Consider the following 18980-nt stretch of genomic DNA (forward strand, 5'->3'; position numbering starts at 1 on the left):
CCCACACTGAACTCACTAGCAAGTACCTATCAGTCAAGTCAGCATACCTGGTGTTGATCCCCCTGGCAATGAGTGTTGGGATTCTGTCACACTGAAGTGTCTCAGTAAGGGGTGAGTAGTTCTGTGCTAAGTAGGTGAACTGAACACCCTCTGCAGAGGGGAGAGGGGTGGGACAACTCCTGGACAGTAGGGAGCACAGTCAGTCTGAGTTTCGTTTGCTCACACAGCGGGTTGGGGCTTGCTGGCTCAGCAAGCTGCTTGTATGTTCTGCCTTGTTCTGCACACGAACACTTCCTCATCTTAGGCGGGCGCTCTGCTTGTAGAAACAAATGACTGCGTGTGGTGGAAAATTGGTAACTCTGTGGTGGTTTTCATGCAGAGTGTTCTTGCCAGGGAGCTACTTGCTAGCCCATTAGTTGAGGGAAGGATCAGGCCCTATTATTGCAGTAAGACAAAACTGAAGACTTCCTCGTTTCCTAATGATTCACATTGAAGTAGAGCAATGCTGCACAGTAGCAGACAGCATAACTGGATAGGCAGCAAGGAGGAATTTGCCTGATTCCTTCAGGCTATCAGAAGCATTTTCTCTTAAATCTTTAAGAATCCTTCTGAAAGCGTGCTCTTCTCCCTCGAGAAAAACCTATGTTCTTGCAACCTGTGGTTATAATATTTAAAAAGGCTTTCCCAAATTAAGCTAAAGACGTCTTGCTAACACAGTGTGAGCCAAAGCCACAATAGTATTTCTCACATTTAGTTTAATCGGTGCATCTTCAAGTTGTAAATAACGCTTCCTGAGAATGAGGACAGCAGTGTTCATCTGGATGCAGAGGTAAGGGACAGCAGCCTCTTTCCTGGCGCCGTTTATGGGTCACAGTGCTATCTCACTACGTGGACAAGAACAAAACCACAATCTTCTGAAGGCTTTTTTGTGTGTTTCCTTTTGTGGCCCCACCTGCACAACCACTGCAGTCCCTGGGGATTTCAGATCCTGTAAATGATTTCTTCTCTCACTAAGATAGGGTAAACTGACTTCCAGATGCTATCATTGTGGGAAACCACTGTACTCAACACTGAGTGTTTGCTGAACACAGTAAAAAACATTTTGTTTTTGTTTTGTTTTGGGTTTTTTTTTTTTTTTTCAAAAATAAGGTAGTGTAGGTACCTACTTTCTCATTCTGGTGCTCTTGAGGTAGCACAGCTCAGTTAGTCTCTTCTCAGCAGGGCCAGGAATTGTTTGGTCCTAAGTAAAAGCTTAAATTCTTAGTTAAGTCATCATTAGATCAATCAGAAACCAATCGGCTAGTGAGTAACACTTCTGCTTCTCCTCCATTTACTGTTTTTTAGAACTTCTTTGCATTTTTGTTCTTGTTTAGCTTGTAACTTTTCTTCATGACTTACACAAAAGGAGTCTTGCCGCGTGAATGAGGCAGTACAGTTTAGACAGTACTGTGATAACTTGTCTTTTGGGAATAGGATTCCTTCACAAAGGGACTCCAGCTCCTTCTCATTTGGAAACTAGAAATATTTTTTCTGTAACGTTTAGCTCTGTGATGGCCTGGCCAGGGGAGACCTGCTCAGGATCTGAATGCCAGTGTCCCATGTGACTAGCTAGAGCAGCTACCAGATGGCAGAAGGACTCTGCCCGAGGGCTTTGTCTTCTTGAAACACGAGCTCTGATATTATCTGGCAGCACAGCAGCATTCCAGGAGCTAAAGGGTGGGGTGGTATTTAACAAGTGGACAACCGAAAAACAAACTCCACTTAATACCAGAACAAAAGAAGTATTCAAATTTCTCCCCGCTGAGGTATTTCACAGGGGAAATCTGATAGGGAGAGGGTTTTTCTCCTAGAAATGATAATACTGCCTTTTGGAAAAAGTCTGTCGAAGTGAAGCCATTATTTTCTCTGTTCACAGAATGGTTGAGGTTGGAAGGAAGCTCTTAAGATCATGTGATCCAACCCCACTGCTCAAAGCAGAGTCATCTAAAGCAGGTTGTCCAGGACCATGTTTGCTTGGGTTTTGAATATGTCCATAGACGAAGGCTCCACAGGCTCTCTGGGTAGCCCGTGCCAGTGTGTGGCCACCCTTGCAATTAAAAAATGTTTTTCCTATGTTAGGTGGAATTTCCTGTATTTCCATTTTCACCCATTGGCTCTTGTCCTGTCAGTGGGCACTACTGAGAAGAGCCTGGCATCCTCTTCTTCATTGCCTCCCACTGGGTAGTTGTGCACATTGATAAAGTTCCCTTGAGCCTTTACTCCACCAGGCTGAATAGTCCCAGGTCTCTCAGCCTTTCTTCATAGGAGAGATGATCCAGTCTCTTCATCATCTCAGTGCCCCTTTGGTGGACTCTCTCCAGTATGTTCATATCTCTCTTGTGCTGGAAGCCCAGAACTGGACACAGCACTCCAAGTGTGGCCTCACCAGAGCGAGGTAAAGGGGAAGGATCACCGACTTTGACCTGCTAGCAATGCTTCTCCTAATGCAGCCCAGGATACCATTCACCTTCAGTGCTACAAGGACACATTGCTGGCTCAAGTTCAACTTGGTGACCCCCAGGATCTTTAATGCAAAGCTGCTTTCCGTCTGAGTGGTCTGCAGCGTATACTGGTACATGACGTTGTTCCTCCCCAGGTGCAGGATTTCTGCACTTCCCTTTGTCAGACTCTGTGAAGATCTTGTCAGCTCATTTCTCCAGCCTGACAAGATCCCTCTTAATGGAAGCACAACCCTCTGCCACTCCTCCCAGCTTTGTATTATCTGCAGACTTGCTGAGAGTGCACTCTGATCCGTTGTCCAGGTGGTTAATGACTGTCCCTAATCAGGGATCAGCTAGAACAGAGGCTACAGGATCCCTGTCATCAAGGGCAGCTGACAAGGGTTGGTTAGAAGTTGCTAGAGCTCCCCTTACCACAGCGTCAGCCTTACCTGCCAGCAGCAGTACCCTCAGGTTTCCAGGAGTCCCCTGGTGATCCTGGACCAAGTACCCAGATGCTCAAGAGCTCAAAGAAGCAAAGCCTAGAAACTGCTGCCCACAGTGCTATATCTGTTGACTGACTCCTTTAGCTGTGCTCTCATACAGTATGTATATAGTGTATATCATAGCACATACGTAGCTACACAATTCTTGGTATTGTAAGGGCTGCAGAAAAAAAGACAAAATGAGTTTTTACTCACTGAGTAAACATTGTGGGTCAAAATAATTATGTAAGTTACTGTTAAGGGTCGAGGGACCGAAGTACCCACTCCTCGATTTACCTTAACGGAATCCCTCTGTCCTGATAGGAAGGGATTTAATAGGGAAAGGAAGAAATTCACACCTCGGTCTGCTCGGATAGCTGAAACAAACTTTAATATATATAATAAAGCCACACAACTATATTCTATATGTATATGATTACAAACCAAAAGGGAAAGGGGGGGGGGAAAAAAAAAGAAAAAAAACCCAAAGTAGTGAGTAGCAAATGTTTATACACAATCTGTCCTTTTTTCAAGGCCGAAGATCTGGCCAGCTTTCTGGGCAGGTGGCCAAGTAACGAGATAAGAGTGAAAAAAAAACTTTGGTTCGCTCCGCGGTCCCAGCGAGGAGCAGAAAGGTTCTTTCGCTGCGGCAGGGCGGGCAAGGGGGGAGCTCTCTGGGCAGACGGCCAAGTAATGAGATAAGAGTGGAAAAGAACTTTGGTTGGCTCCGCGATCCCAGCGAGGAGCAGACAGGTTCTCTCGCTGCGGCAGGCTGCTTCAGGGCGGGGAAAGGGGGGCCCACGGCAAAAAAACTGAAAGAAAAAAACTCAGAAAACAGGGTTCTTGGCAGGCGTGTTCAAAGTCGCTGCTCTGGGCAGCTGGTTCTGGGCAGGCAGCCAAGTGACGAAATAAGAGTGAAAAAAACTTTGGTTGGCTCCGCGATCCCAGCTAGCAGCAGAAATGTTCTTGCGCTTCGGCAGGCTGCTTCAGGGCGGGAAAGGGGGGGCCACGGGCAGCCTCTGGGCAGCTGCTCTCAGTCCCCGCGGCGAGATGGAGGGAGGGAACCCTGTGTACGGCCGACTTTCGACTGATTTTCACAGCAGGGAAGCTCCCTTCACAAAACGGCTGGGAGAGCGAATATTTCACCCGATTTAGATGAAGACTAAGATGAATTTAGATGAACTTTGGATGAATTTGTAGGTTTCAGGCGATCCCGAGGTGTCGTCCTCAGGCCTGGTTCTGATCTAGTCCCTCGGCAGAGCAGGTTCGTGGGAGGACTCGGCTCCCTGCGTGCTGCTGCCCGGGACCTCGACGAGCGATCCGGGGGATGCAGGCAGACCTTTGGGCTTTCGGTCTGGGTGCGCCCTGCTCAGGCTGCTCCCGGGCCTGGTCGGCGGCAGAGCAGGTCCGTGGGAGGAGCTGCTCCCTGCTGCAGGGGCAGAAGTCAAGAGAGAGAAGTTCCTCCCTGCGTGCTGCTTTATAACCTTAACACGTCACAGTGCACCTGACCCTCTTTTGACCAATTAAATGCAGGGTCATAGTATTTGCAGGGAATAATTCCTATTCGTCCAGAACTCAAAACAAGGAAGTTTCAGCTCAAACCAGGAAGTTTAGCCCAAACCGGGACAGTTACCTAGTGGGATTGGTCCGGTTTAAGGATGTGTATGAAAGTGTAGAGGCAGAAGTCATCATCTTGTACTGGAACTGAATGACTGGAAATGGCTCAGGTGTCTTACAGCTCAACAATTAGTATAGTTGATCTTAGAGTGGGATTTAAAGAGATAGGGGAAATAGATCCAAAGCCCATTGCTACCAAGAGAATGTTTTGCTCTGACAACTGGCACCCAGCCTCCAAGACTTGTCACTTGTGCTATTGCTTGTGTGACACCTTCTGGAGCTGACAGAGCTGAGAGACAGGGCAGAGCAACTAACCTCATGTAAGAGAGGATTTTTGTGCTGGGTTAGTGAACTAGCTCATGGAAGAGCTTCATGCTGCAAGAAAGGAAAAAGGACCCATAAGGCTGGGAGGGACAAAGGCAAGGAGGGAGGTGACAAAAAACACATTTACTGGAAAAAAAGACCAGAAGAAAAGAGGAAGGAAAGGGGCCCCAGCACAGGGAGTTCAGATGTTCTAAGTCTGTGCCACTGAATCGAGTCTCCTGCTAGCATAGGCAACCAGCCCCTTTAACAAACTGATCAAGGGCCAGTCTTAAGAACCAGTTACCCTGGTTTGGCTGCTCCAAACAATAGACTGTCTCCATCCCCCTGACAATTTCTAAATTAATTTTGCAACTACTATAAGAAAAGAATAGTAAAGTATAAGAGTAAATTGCTTTGTTTTGTTAACTTTCTTATAGTCTTCCTGTGAGTTGACTCAGAATCTACCTTTCAAAAGAATTTGCCTTTTTGAATGACTGTGTAATTTGATGACATGGCAAGGTATTTTTTTGTTTTTTATTTTTTTCGTTTAAGTCACTAACTTCAACTATTTTCACAGGGCGCACATTTCCAACACATCCGTACTTCTCAGCACAGCTGGGAGCTGGGCAGCTGTCACTCTACAATATTTTGAAGGCCTATTCACTTCTGGACCAGGAAGTAGGATATTGCCAGGGCCTTAGTTTTGTGGCAGGAGTTTTACTACTTCATATGAGTGAAGAAGATGCTTTTAAAATGCTAAAGTTTCTCATGTTTGACATGGGCCTGAGAAAACAATATCGTCCTGACATGACGATTTTACAGGTATGCTTTCAATTTTCTAATTAAAGGATGCTAATGTAAGTCATAATAATGCAATGCAGATAGCAGTGTCAAAATCTGGCCTTCAACTTAATTTCAGTTCTCAAAAGTGGGGGAGGATAATCTGGGAAAAGAATACGTCAAAGACTACCATGGAAACTGAAAACCGTAAATAGAAAGAATTCTGTTACGTGTTGTATGATGTTCAGATAACCCTGCAAATGAGCCTGTTGTAGGCTCCCAAGTGACCCATCTGGGTGTTTTAGGTGGCTTCTGAGTATTTATTTTCCTCACATAATTCTGTCCAAACATAATTGACAAATATCTTTCACTGCTTCTAGTAAAAGTGTGAAGCATGGACTTTGCTAATTTAAGTGTTAAAACATGTTTATCTTTTGTCTCTTTATTCTTAATCTGTGCAGATCCAGATGTATCAACTGTCTCGACTTCTTCATGACTACCATCGTGATCTCTATAACCATCTAGAGGAACATGAGATTGGCCCCAGTCTCTATGCTGCTCCCTGGTTTCTCACCATGTTTGCCTCCCAGTTTCCCCTCGGATTTGTAGCCAGAGTGTTTGGTAATTCTCCATGAACCTTCTATCTGTTCTTTTTGAACTTTTATATTTGGAATCTTTTATTAATAACCACATTATTATCCACCTGTTTCAAGACACCTGAAGTATTTTATCTACTGTTGTGGTCTAAACCCAGCTGGCCACAGACCACAACACAGCCATTCTCTCTCTTACTCCTGGGGGTCCAAGAATGAATGGCAAAGCCAGTGGGTTGAGATAAGGAGAGTTTACTCAAAACAACACAAAAGAAGAGGAAACAATAATAAAGTGGGTGATGTACAACACTGTGCTTATGTAGCTGTGCCGAATCCCGGGGCCATCTGGCTATCCTGGCTGTGGAAATAAACCCTATCCTAGCCAAACCCAGGAAGCCTACTCTTGATGAACAGAAAAAAAACATCAACAGACATCATCTTATGGAGCATGTGTTTACAGTAAAATGGAAAGAGAGGAGGAAAGCATATAACAGTTCCAGACTGTCTTCTCTTTTCATCCTCATTGTTACCTTTTCCCACCCTGTAACAACTTGTAGAGAGGGTGTAAAATTTCATGCCACGAAGGCATGGTGTTATGACAGTGGTACTTCAACACCAACAATTAGTTTCAAGCTGAAAAGAGTTGTAACAAAAGCATCATCTGAGAAATATATAAATTTACTCCATTATCGTCTCCAACAGTGTCAATGGAAAATTATTTTGAGGGTTATGTTTTTTTAAAAAGCACACAGAGATGGCCCTTGCAGTTTAATCCTGGATTTAGTCTGCAGAAACATAGAACTTTTAACTAGTGTTTTGTTATCCTTACAATTTTATCCTGATCAATAATCCCACTTTCTGAAAATGTTTGGAAGTATATTGGGTTTAGGCTCTAAAGGTACTTCTGTTACCTCTCTTTGGAATCTACAGAAGTAAAGTTCTCTTCTTTAATTAAATTCCAATTAAGAATTCATGCTATCTTACAGATGTACAGTTCATAGATTAATTGTTTGGTGTTTGAGAAGATTCTTTATTTCCTTTTCAGTGTTTTTCAGTTTCATTGTGTGGTTCTGGATTGTCCATAATGGGCAGGGGGATTGGAGTTTCCCCTCTCTTCTTTCTTCCTCTCTTCTAATGAGAAGCTATTTTCTTTTGGGGTTTTTAGACAGTTTTTAGACTGTTTTCCTTAGTCTCACTTAAGAAATGTAATTAATAAATTATGTATTAGGGTATTAATATTGACACTTTCCTCACTTAAAAAATTATAGTCTCATCTACCACAATATCAACCAATGAATATAGATTCCAAGAAGAACCAACAAGATAGTGTCCTGTTTCTGTTTAAGGGCATGCCAAAAGTGGTGCTAGAAGAAATCACAGTGAAAAGGGTGGTGCATAGTTAAGTAGAACTACATGTCCTGTGACTAGTATCTTAACTCCAGGGAAAAGAGCAATTTTTTTTTTCCTGAAACAGTTCAAAGTAGGATAATGTAAATTGACTATTATCTCACTGATAGTAATAATCTGTTGGAATTAAATGAAATGCTCTATGTAACTGTCATGTACTGAGTTTGTAATCAGTTAATCTTTCAATTATTCTTAATCATTCATAGTATTGTACATGATAAGATGAATCTTTGAATAGAACAGTTGACTGCAGTGAGGATACTTTTGTATCCGGTATATTTGGATTTCTGCCCTAATACACAGATTGGTATTTATCTATTATTGGAGGACTGTAGGGCTTTAGAAAGCAAAGATTTTATGTTAACATAGAAGGCATGGATACATGATTTTCACATGAGGTACAGAACAGAAAAGCATGTGTGCCTGAAACTGTTACCTCTTCAAAATCTCTGATTTAGAGAGAAAGTCCAACATAACCAACATTTCCAGTTTTTAGTGTTTCAAGGTACTTAGGAATTTCCTTAAAACAGTGTTTACTGGAACTGTGTGAGTCAAAAACATTGTGAAGAAGGCCAGTGGTATTCTGGGATGCATTAGGAAGAGCATGACCAGCAGGCTGAGAGAGGTTCTCCTCCCCCTCTATGAGGAAAGGCTGAGAGACCTGGGTCTGTTTAGCCTGGAGAAGAGAAGACTGAGAGCAGATCTTGTCAGTGCTTATCAGGATCTAAAGGGTGCGTGTCAGGAGGATGGGGCCAGACTTTTTTCAGTGTTGCCCAGCCACAGGACAAGGGGCAACGAGCACAAACTGGAACACAGGAAGTTTCATCTGAACATGAAGAAAATCTTCTTTACTTAAGGGTGGCAGAGCGCTGTTACAGACTGGTCAGGAAGACTGTGGAGTCTCCCTGGAGATATTCAAAACCCATACGGACGTGTTCCTGTGCAACCTGCTCTAGGTGAACCTGCTTTAGCGGAGAGGGTTGTGCTAGATGATCCCCAGAGATCCCTTACAACCTCTACCATTCTGTGATTCTGTTTTCTAACGTTTTACATTAGAAAATAAGATCTCATCTTCAGACATGCTAAAGACTCTGAAACGCAACTGTAAAACCTAAAAAAGGCTAGAGCTGTTGTTTTGCTCATGGCTGTTATTAGCAGCATGGCAAGTTAGGATCCGATCAGTTTGGAATGAAAGAATGTTGCCTTTTAATGTTGAAGTAACTCATCTCTATGTTGTAAAGGCTGCCAGACTGCACTGCTGTTTTCTGACATGGTATCTCTGCACCCTTGATATTTGAAGCCCTGTTGCTATTTGATAATTGTTACAGACCACTTCCTTTAGATTTCCATAGAGTGTATGTTTTGCAGGCATCTTACAAGCAATATGTATAAGAAGTGGGCTAGAAAGAGGTTAACCCAAAGACTGCTACATGACTCAAATAGCTAAACTCTTTTTAAATTTTAATTATCTGCCCAAACATTCAGCACTTCTCCCAAGCAGGATCTAATGAAAGCACAGGATTTAAAACAATGTGTTCTTTAACACCTCTATTTACTTATGAACAGATGAGTCTTGGTGGAATAGTGGGGTTTTTTTCAAGATTGTAGAAAAAACTTGATTTTTTTAAAATTCTGTAGGCTGCCAATCATGCTGACATTAATTTGGGTACCTTCCCTGTACTCTCATTGGCAGCCCACTTAATGGGAAGCATGGAGAGTGGATTACAAACAGGTCTTTGTTAAGGACTTACTGTTTTAAATGAGGGCGGGATTTCAACTGCATTTTACCAGCTCAGCTTATACAGGCATTCTTTAACAATTTATAGGTCACCTTGAGTTAATCTACGTGTCTTTATGGGGCAGGTGCTGAATCATAAGTATGCATTATTATCAACTCTGGTTTTTTCACTTTGTGTTTCCTAGCTTTCCTGTAAAGCATTTTCCCATAGTTTTCGGTTTCAATAGAGAATTGAGGCAGATGCCTGCTCTGTTACCACTTTTCAATCATTCCTGCCTTTGGACTTCACATTGAGTCAGAGTTGAAAAATTTAACACCGCTTTTAGGACAAATGGCAGCAAAGTATGAGATTTGTGGTTAGTTGTTACATGTGCTTTTCTTTCTCAGAGAGAGAGAGAAGTGAAATGAGTTATGGCTTCAACATTACAGGTGAAAGAGTGCAAGGGGGAAATTCATTCTGTTACAAATTTAGAAAGAGGGGTTGCTTTTACTGAGAAAGGCAGTTAGCCAGTGTTTTCATATGTTCTTTACTACATCAGAGATACCTGTGGTTTTGGTAGTCGTTTGCCACCACCTTACTTTGTGGTGGGTTTATTTCTCTCTGTCTCTTTATTCTTTTTTGTTATTGTTTCTATCATTAAGATATACTATTTTGGGGTGTTATTGTGCTACTTCATAAGTGATTGTGAATTCATTCACAGCTTCAGATACAAAGAAGGGAAATAACAAGGGAGAAGCCCTTTAAAAACAAAACCGCAGTATCTTCTCTTTCTTTTCCACCTCCCTCAGTATTGTTTCATATGTTAGATGCTTTTGCCTGTAGCAAGTCCCTCAATAAAACCAGGAGCAGATTCTGAGTTATAATAGCAGGAAAGTCAAATGCAGGGCAATGCTGTTTATGCTGTGGGTTTGTTGAGATGGGTTTCTTGTGTGATGCTTTCATTGCAGGCTTCTATTTCTTTCCCCTGTAAAGACATAGGCAATTTGTAAAGGAAAAGAAAAGAAAGGAAGTTGCATTGAAAGGTCACTATATACTGTGGTTTCAGTGTGCTTGAATGTATGCCAGATGCTGTCATTGCTAGGCCACCTGCAATATTAACACTTAAGCTGTATTACTTAAGACTCCAGGGTGCTTACTAATGTAGTTACTAGAATATTAACATAAGACATTGAGACCGTACTAAATATGAGTGAAACATGCTCGTGAAACTTGAGGCTGCTAGAAATTGCACATTTAGCCTCGTGCTCAATGTTATATTAACTGAGATTTTGTAGCTTTCTCTGCCAGATGAGAAAAGAACAGATCAGATCTTTGGTTTTGGTGTGGTTTTTCCCTCTTGTATTTGGATTTTTAAATGGCATTGGGATTAGTATTTTATTCCAATTCAGATTCCCATGAGCATCTCAGAGGAAAAAAGCCCACAAAACTATTACGCGCACAAAAAGTGGCAACACTGACAAAGTTCACTACCTGGTTTATTGCATACTTAAACTTGAATTGGATTTTTTTTAATGAAAACTCATTAAATAAATTAATAGTTGTCTTAGTCAAGTGTACTGTTCAGAGTAACAATCTTGATCCTACAAAACTTGTAAAGCCATAGCCACAGTAACAAAAGCACACATCTGGCACAGTACATCTAGCTTCCAGATGATTCCTATGAGAAGTTGTTGTCCTTGGACGTTTTACTGTTTTAATATTCTTGACAAAAGATGTGCTTGCTTGATGTACTATGTGGTTTTTTTTTTCTTTGTTTTCACAGATATGCTCTTTCTTCAAGGATCAGAGGCTATATTTAAAGTGGCTTTAAGCCTTTTGGGAAGCCACAAGCCCTTGATTCTGCAGCATGAGAACCTAGAAACTATTGTTGATTTTATTAAAAGCACTCTACCCAACTTGGGTTTGGTACAGATGGAAAAGACCATTAGTCAGGTATGAAATAATTTGAACATGTAAGTAGCATGCAAAGGAATGCTCTTTTTAACAAGTTCTTGACAGAAAAAACACAACAGTGTATTGTGTTACTTCAGGCTAAGAATTCTGTTATTGTAGTTCTGAGGATGTTGAAAACTTTTGGCAGCATATGACTTGTATAGTACCTCTGTAGTTGTACATCTAGAGGTTGGCTATGGTCAGTTTATGAAGCCTTTAATGAAAATGAGTTTACTTTTTTGTTGTTGTTTTGAAGTGTGCCGTACATTGTCACTGGCATCACTATTGCAGCCCATATGCAGTGCATTCCACAAAAAAACCAGCAAGGTAGGCTAAAAGCCTTCTGAGTTTTCCTGTCTCCAAAGAATCTTGCACTCCCAGTCGCATTTCAGAAGCAAAAATTGACTTACAAGAGCCTCACAAATGTTGACCTTCCTGAAATTAGAAGCCTCCCTGTGCTGACTTTGTTCTGGCTTTAATGGCACTGGATCAGTATGTTACAACAGTCCCTTTGTATTTCTGCCAGGAGTACATGGGACAGTGCAGTCGCTTGCAGTGAACAGTGACTCTGGACAGCAAAATCTGGGAATCCTTGATATGGCAGACAAGGAAAAGACACAATATTGCTCAGCTAGCAGAAGGCTCCAGACAATAACTACGAATTTGAAAAAAATCACAAATATTGCAGTTAAGGCTTGACTGTTTAGAAACCCTGGTACACTTGAGACATAATTTGCAGCAAGCAAATAGAAGACAGCTTTCAGCCCATTTTTTCTTGAAGGCCTTTTGTGGACCAGAACAAGGGTGTACTGTGTGTGTACTTGTGTACTGTGCAGAACCACAAATGCCCACCACTTACCAAGGGCTGCAGGAGATTTGCAAAGCCTGTGGCTTGATAAAGAAAGCAGGCAGCAGTGCAGGACATGGCAGAATGCTTGCGATGGGCTCCCTTCTGACCCCTGGCAGCAAAGCTTCCAGGAGACACATGAAAAATAGCTTCTCGTGCTTATTGTCAAAAGAAGGATGGAAGAACTAGAAAACCTGTGTGAGGGAAAGGAAAGGAAGTGATTTCTAGGGGGCAGAGGGGATCATATGTTATCTGCTAGGCTGAGAGCCTGGAGAGCTCAGCTCTGCAGAGGCTTGCAGTGCTTAGGCAATCCACAGAAAACCATTGGCCTTGAGCAGAAGGAGGGAGAGATACTCTGTTTAGACAGCTTTGTCTGCTCTAAATTTAAAGTGGGCAGGTAGAAGTGAGTTGAAGGGAGAGCAGTTCCCCTGCTTTGATCAGGGCTGCCTTTGAAGAAGGCAGCTGTTTGACCAGCCCTTCCATCTGTACGCAACTCCTGGGCTAATCCCCATCCTCCTCATGCCTTCTGCAGCATGGCCTTTGATTTACATGCCTGAACTTGCCTTCAGTTAGCTAGTTTTCAAGTCAAGCTTTTGATTTGCCGTATGTTTACCCCCGTTCAGATTTGATACTCTGGGTATGACAGCAGGGATTTCCCTTCCTTCTCCAAGAGCACGGAGGCTAGAAGTGGCAGAGGTCATGAGATGAACTGGCATTCTGCCCTGCTGAATTGCACTGAAATTTCAACAGTGTGTGTTCTCCAGACATGCTCAGATATACAGAAAATGGAAGTTCCATATGTGTAACCAAACTCAAATTGCATTTCAGCCTTCTGTACTTAGATGCTTACTATGTGTTTCTGCTGCTGTACAACTATGACAGAAATTTTTATAGCATATGTAACAGGTGTCGGAAATATTTCATAAACTGATGTTTTCTTTAACTATAACCAACAGTTTGAACTTTTGTAGGCAAAGCAGGTAAATCAAATAGGAAATAATTCTTGTTATTTTAACAGGTATTAAAGATAGTGTTTGATATTTGACTCATTTCCAAAAAGAATAAAGTATGAGAGGTTTAAAAATAAATGACCCGTGAACTTCGATTCTGCAGCTATTTTCCAGATGCATTTTTAAATCAACTTTTGTTTCTAATATGTTCTGTGATTGGCCAACTTGTCCTTTTAATTTACCACCTTCCTCACTGCGTTCAGGGGAAATAACTAGCTCAGGGACATTAGACTCCTATTTCCTGAATAATTTGAAGGCAGACATTTGCCAAAACCTAGAAAAAAGAAAATATGATAGCAGTTTTTTCCTTTGGGTCACTCTGGACACCTCAATTTATCTGCTTTTAAAATAAAAGGTTTTCTTAATATTCAAATGTAAGACTGAGCACTAATTTCACTGATTCATAGTTAACACTAGTAGAAATCTGCTTTGGCAATGTTTCCATTAAGCTTATTAGTATAAGGATAGATTATTTCATTTTCTTTCAGTCTCTAGGAGTACCATAGAATCGTAAATAAACCTAGCACTGTTTACTGGTTTTCATTTAAAGCTTTCATTCTGCTTAGCCTTAGACTTGTGCATGTGGCCCATGAGCTTGTACCACACTTTCTAAAGTAACATCTAATCTGAGTATGTCTAGGAGGATTTATGCCAAGCTGAGATGCATTAAATCTGAAATCTAGAAAAAGGAATACCCTACAAAGTCTGTGCTTCTTGAAAACTTTAGTGTAAGTCATTTTGCTGGCGTCAGGCAGCAAGTCAGTAGCAAAGTTTTTAAGTAGACCCAGTGCCAGTGTATTGCACGCTACTGCCTGATTTTTGCCATTTCCAGAGTAGGAAATGTGAATGCCAAAAAATTAAGCCTTTTTTTTTTTCTTGTATGCAGTGATTAAATAAGTCTAGATCTATAGATTTAAAAGCATTGAATGAGTTATGTTTTTCATCTGTGCAGCACCTAATGATATTTTTATATACAACAGGTGTTTGAAATGGATATTGCCAAGCAGTTGCAAGCCTATGAAGTTGAATACCATGTGCTTCAGGATGAGCTTATAGATTCATCTTTGAATGACAATCAGAGAGTGGATAAATTAGAGAAGGCAAACAGTAGCTTGCGCAAACAAAACTTTGATCTCCTGGAAGAACTGCAGGTACAATTTATATTCCATAATTAATTAACATTCTAATTTACCCACCTTTTCAGAAGAGACTGTCCTACACAAAGGCATAGGAGAGATTATCGTTTGGTCTAGTGACTTTAAAGCATAACCACTTGCAATTTTATTTAGTAGACTTTAAAGTTTAAATGCAAAAGAAATTTTGAGAGGGGTGGATAGAGCATATGCTTGCAATTAGTGAAAAGGTGACTCATCACACTGTCTCTTGTAATTGAAATCATAGCTGTAGAAAATGACTAAAAATACAGTAAGTGCTTTCTTAACTTCATTTTTACATTTTCAGTCACTGCTTTATTACAGCATATCACAAACGAGAAAGCTAATGCCGGTGTCACAATTCAGAGATACGTCTGATATGGGATACGTTGTCTATAAATAGTCTTTCTTACAAGATTTTTTTTTTAAAACTGTAATCCAGATTGTTTAGACAATATGTGAAATAATAATTTCTGATATATGCTCAGTCTGCAGCCTTTTCAGAGGCAGTACACCTGGTCTCTCTAGGGGTTATTTTTTACTTAACTGTTCAAGAGGTCAATTTTCTGGCTGCTTTATAACAGGACATTTGTAATAAAACTTTTGACTGTGCATTTAGTTAGAAAGGGACTTCAGGGCTAAGAAGCAGACATTTCAAGCCTCTTGATTATTGTTAAAGAAACAGTCTTTGTAACATTATAGGTGCGGGAAGGAGTGCAGGTTTCTCAGCCACTGGTTCTGTATCATGACTAGAGCTACCCAACCATGCAGACTGAGGCTGCCTCTTCTGAAAAAACTTAGCTGAAGCTGTACATTCTGATCCTGTGAGATCTGGACCTGTTTCAGGTTCTAAGACGAGCCTTAGAGAAGTCAGAAGAGACACTCCTCTGCAAGATATTTTCATAAAGCTTCAGACACACGGGCAAGGAAATAGCTGAATGTAGTGTGGGGGAGAGGGATTTCTGGGATGAGATTCAAGATGTGATGTTCTATACAGACCTGCATCAGGGGATCTTACACTCCCTTCTGCCCCTGAAGATTTTTGCAGCCCTAAGCAGTTGTTTACATAGCTCATCTCCACCTGAGGGCTGGCAAGTCAGCACCTAACATCATAGTGGGGAACTTAACTGTCTGTAGTGTTGGAGCAATCCCTTTGTCTCGGAGGTGGGCTACATAAGTCTTCATTTCCTATGGTGAAAGGTGACTCATTGCTGATCGGAGGGAGATGTATCACCAAACAGTGTGGGTCATGGTTTATCAATATTTTGTCTCCAAAAGCTGAACTTTTAAATCTATCATATATACTTGAAGGGCAGTGAGCTCATCAGAAGCCAAATACCTCCCTGAAAATGAAGTCCATCCAGTGCTCTTGTCTCCAAATGTTATCCAGCACCGAAACTTTCAAACAGATCTCTGCTTTTGACAAAGTACCTCAGCTGTAGCTTTCACATGATGTTTGAATGATCTAATACTTTTTTTCACCATGAAATAGAATGTCCATAGGTGCAGCCTTTTGAAGGAGAATTTTTCAAGATGTGTTGTCCTTTTGCATATGGCACTAAATCCCCTCCTCTGCCTTTGCCTCCAAATCTGGCATTTGTTGGACTCGATGTCGGAATGAAAATAGGATACAGCTAACAGTCTGGGTTGTCTTTGCTTTGCAGAGCACATGGAATTCAACAAATATGGGTGGCCAAATATGTTTCCCAGCTGACCCATAAATAGCCTTATCTTAACCTGCAGTTCTTTGGTATTATAATATGCAGACTTTGTAACTTCGTAATTTCATTACTTTGCATTATATTCTGAGTTTAATTCTGAACTAATCAAAACAAACAATTTGAGAGAGGGCAGTTTCTTGTTATAGGCAAAACTGTATTTGTAGCCTAAAGTACACAGATCTAATAACAGTTATACTTGCATTTACCTTTGCAATTTTCCATCATTTGGAAAGTGTTTTTTATGTATAAATGTATCTCAAAAAATAGTTTAAAGTTAGTTTCAGTTACTAATGAATTCCCCCCTTTTTTTTTCTTCCTCTCCTTCCTCCCCCTCCTCCTTTCTTTTTCCTTTGAAAGGTGGCTAATGGAAAGATCCAAAACCTTGAAGCCACAGTAGAGCGTTTATTGACCAGTGAAGGCAAATTGAAGCAGTCCATTCTCACTCTTGAGCAGGAGCGAGCAGGTTTGCTGAAAGCAGTGGAAGAGATGCAGAAAAAGATTGGTGATACAGACAAAAAGCCTCTGCTTACTAGACAAGAAGACGTGGAGCTGTCTGACATTCACAGTTGTAATGGAGCAGAGAAGCTAAGCAAGAAACAAAAGGACTTTTTGTCATGATCCATGTGGATTTGATATTGTCACCTTCGTTGTACATGCCTTACTGTAGCAAAGCGAGATACAAGCTTGGTGGCTTCCCATATCAGAGAAGCTTGTTTCTTGGGAAGAAGGCTCTTTCTTCTTAGTATGTAGAAATACTATGAGCAGTAAGATGCCGCATAATAATAAGCAGGAGAAACTTGATAATGTGTGCAGTCATACACAATACACTGTAAAGATGTCACGGATCCTTCTGTAAGTGCTTCTAAACCTAAGTGTGTTTGTCACATATTTTGTTTGTGTGTCGATCACCACCATGTTAAACAAATAGCGCATCCTTTAGAAGGTCCTAGAAATACAGCAGTGTAAAACCTTTGAATGGATGACTGCGCCACTGCAGCTATGGGGTGGTAACATTTACAGAGAGCTTTGTAATTGGACCTGAGATATTTTTGACAGTAATTCCCCTAGAGCTTGACTGGATTCTGTTAATTATGTTGTTAACGCTTCAGAAAACTGCTTCCTGATGCTTGAAGGTGTCAATCCATTTGACTCCAGAGAGCTGGACTTCATCACATGTAACTATGCATAGTTGGGGGGTTGCCCTCCGGTTTTACAAGTTTGTTGTTATAGCACGTTTTTTGTTTAACAACCGTTCATTTAGCATATTGTTAGTTGACATTATCTGATAAACATATTGTATATAGTAGCTGCATCAAGCTTAACAAAATACACTGACGTTGGTTTGGTAAAGCCTGTGATTTGGTGAATCCGAGGATTTATATTCAGACTTTTCAAGTTTCATGTTATTTATTTCTGAACTGCTGTGTGATGTAAAACATCCTTTTGCTGGGAAACTAATGCCCACTGTAATTTTTTTCCCTTTATTTGGTACTCCGTGCCCACCCGTCCTGTGGGAATTGTTATTCTTTAAGACTTTTTCTGAAGCGGTGGAGGCATTTCAGAAGTTTCATGCTGTGCCCGATATGCTTAAACTGTTTTATAAAGGGTATAGCAGTTTGAGTTAGGACACTGTTCTTTTTACAATGCGACTTTCCAGTAAGATTACAAATGTAAAAAAAAAAAAAAAAAAAAAAAAATCTCACTTTCCTTAATACAATGAAAGTAGTTTTCAGGCTAGTTAAAGCACCGCTGCTACAAGTGCAATAACATCCATAGATACCTAGTTGTCTGAGTTTGCTTCAGAATTAGGAATAGTGCCATAGTTTTTTTTCAGTCCCCAAGCACAGAGTTAATAGGCAATTTGTTATGGTGGGGATTCATCCAGAAGATGTGATTTTTACTTATTTTTTTCTCAAATTTATGTTTTTATTTTTAAAATTTCAAAGCACACAGTTTTTTCTCTGACTTGTAATACAGAAGAGGTTTTGATTTGCTTTCTCCTTTTCTCATGCAAATCCCCCTGACACATTGTGGTTGCAGTTTAATAGGAGAGCTGTAACATTCATCTACTGTGCAGAACAAATATCTCCATGTAGGTCAAAAAGCAAGAGAATTTAGTTTTCAATTTCTAGAAGCTTTGTTTGACTCTGTCATGTCTTAAATATGTCTGGTTCTTGCAAATCCACTCTGTATTCACTCAGTATTGAAATTCCAGATAAATCAGTTATTATTAATCCACTTACCTCTCAGACTTGTTTATTTAATTTGGAAATCCATATTGAAGCTCATGCTTCATATTTAAAGTTTGTCATAATGGACCTCATACTGTTAGAGCACTCAGTAGTATTGCATTTTTACAGCATAGTGCCATATTTCATGCACTGACTTTTTAACAAGAGCAATAAAATAATAATAATCGATGCCTACATCTATGTACATTCTTTTGAAATGTAAAAACAAAAACATAGTTGATGGGTAACAGTTCAGAATTGTGTAAGAAGAGACCTCCCCTGAAAGTACAGTACCATCTACAGTGGTTATTAATGAACACTCTTATTCCTCAGACTCTTCTAAACATGCTAAGGATCCAGTTGTGATCTTAGGACCTGCATCTGCGTATATACACAGTGAGGTGAAGTACGTTGCACGTGACTCCAGGCATTCATTCCTTTTTCTGATGTTTTGTTTCTCTGCCAGTGTAAGTGGAGGACTAATTCTGGTCCAAAGCCTTTTATTGAGAATTTGTGTAATTCCAGAAGTGCGTGCACATAGGTGAGAACTAAAGTCACTGTTCTCAGAATACACAAATGTGGTAAAATAGATAATAAGCAACTTTTTTCTTTTGTGACAACATAGATGTAACTCTTTCATTGTACTAGAGGTGAAACTTCTGTGCGTACAGATGAATTTTCTAT

General features: G+C 40.7%; 1 protein-coding gene across 1 annotated transcript in view; it reads left to right on the forward strand.

Moving 5' to 3' along the window:
- TBC1D1 (TBC1 (tre-2/USP6, BUB2, cdc16) domain family, member 1) overlaps nt 1-16934 on the forward strand; it is a gene marked incomplete at its 5' end in the record, with an annotated part of 48154 nt that extends 31220 nt beyond the window's left edge. The window contains 5 exons of the mRNA XM_010140552.1: nt 5460-5704; nt 6124-6283; nt 11164-11333; nt 14171-14341; nt 16423-16934. Coding sequence (XP_010138854.1) covers nt 5460-5704; nt 6124-6283; nt 11164-11333; nt 14171-14341; nt 16423-16683 — 1007 coding nt within the window. The remainder of the gene's footprint in view (nt 1-5459; nt 5705-6123; nt 6284-11163; nt 11334-14170; nt 14342-16422) is intronic.
- Nucleotides 16935-18980: the final 2046 nt, after the last annotated feature.

This window comes from Buceros rhinoceros, unplaced genomic scaffold, assembly GCF_000710305.1.
Source record: "Buceros rhinoceros silvestris isolate BGI_N320 unplaced genomic scaffold, ASM71030v1 scaffold1897, whole genome shotgun sequence".
NCBI lineage: Eukaryota > Metazoa > Chordata > Aves > Bucerotiformes > Bucerotidae > Buceros > Buceros rhinoceros.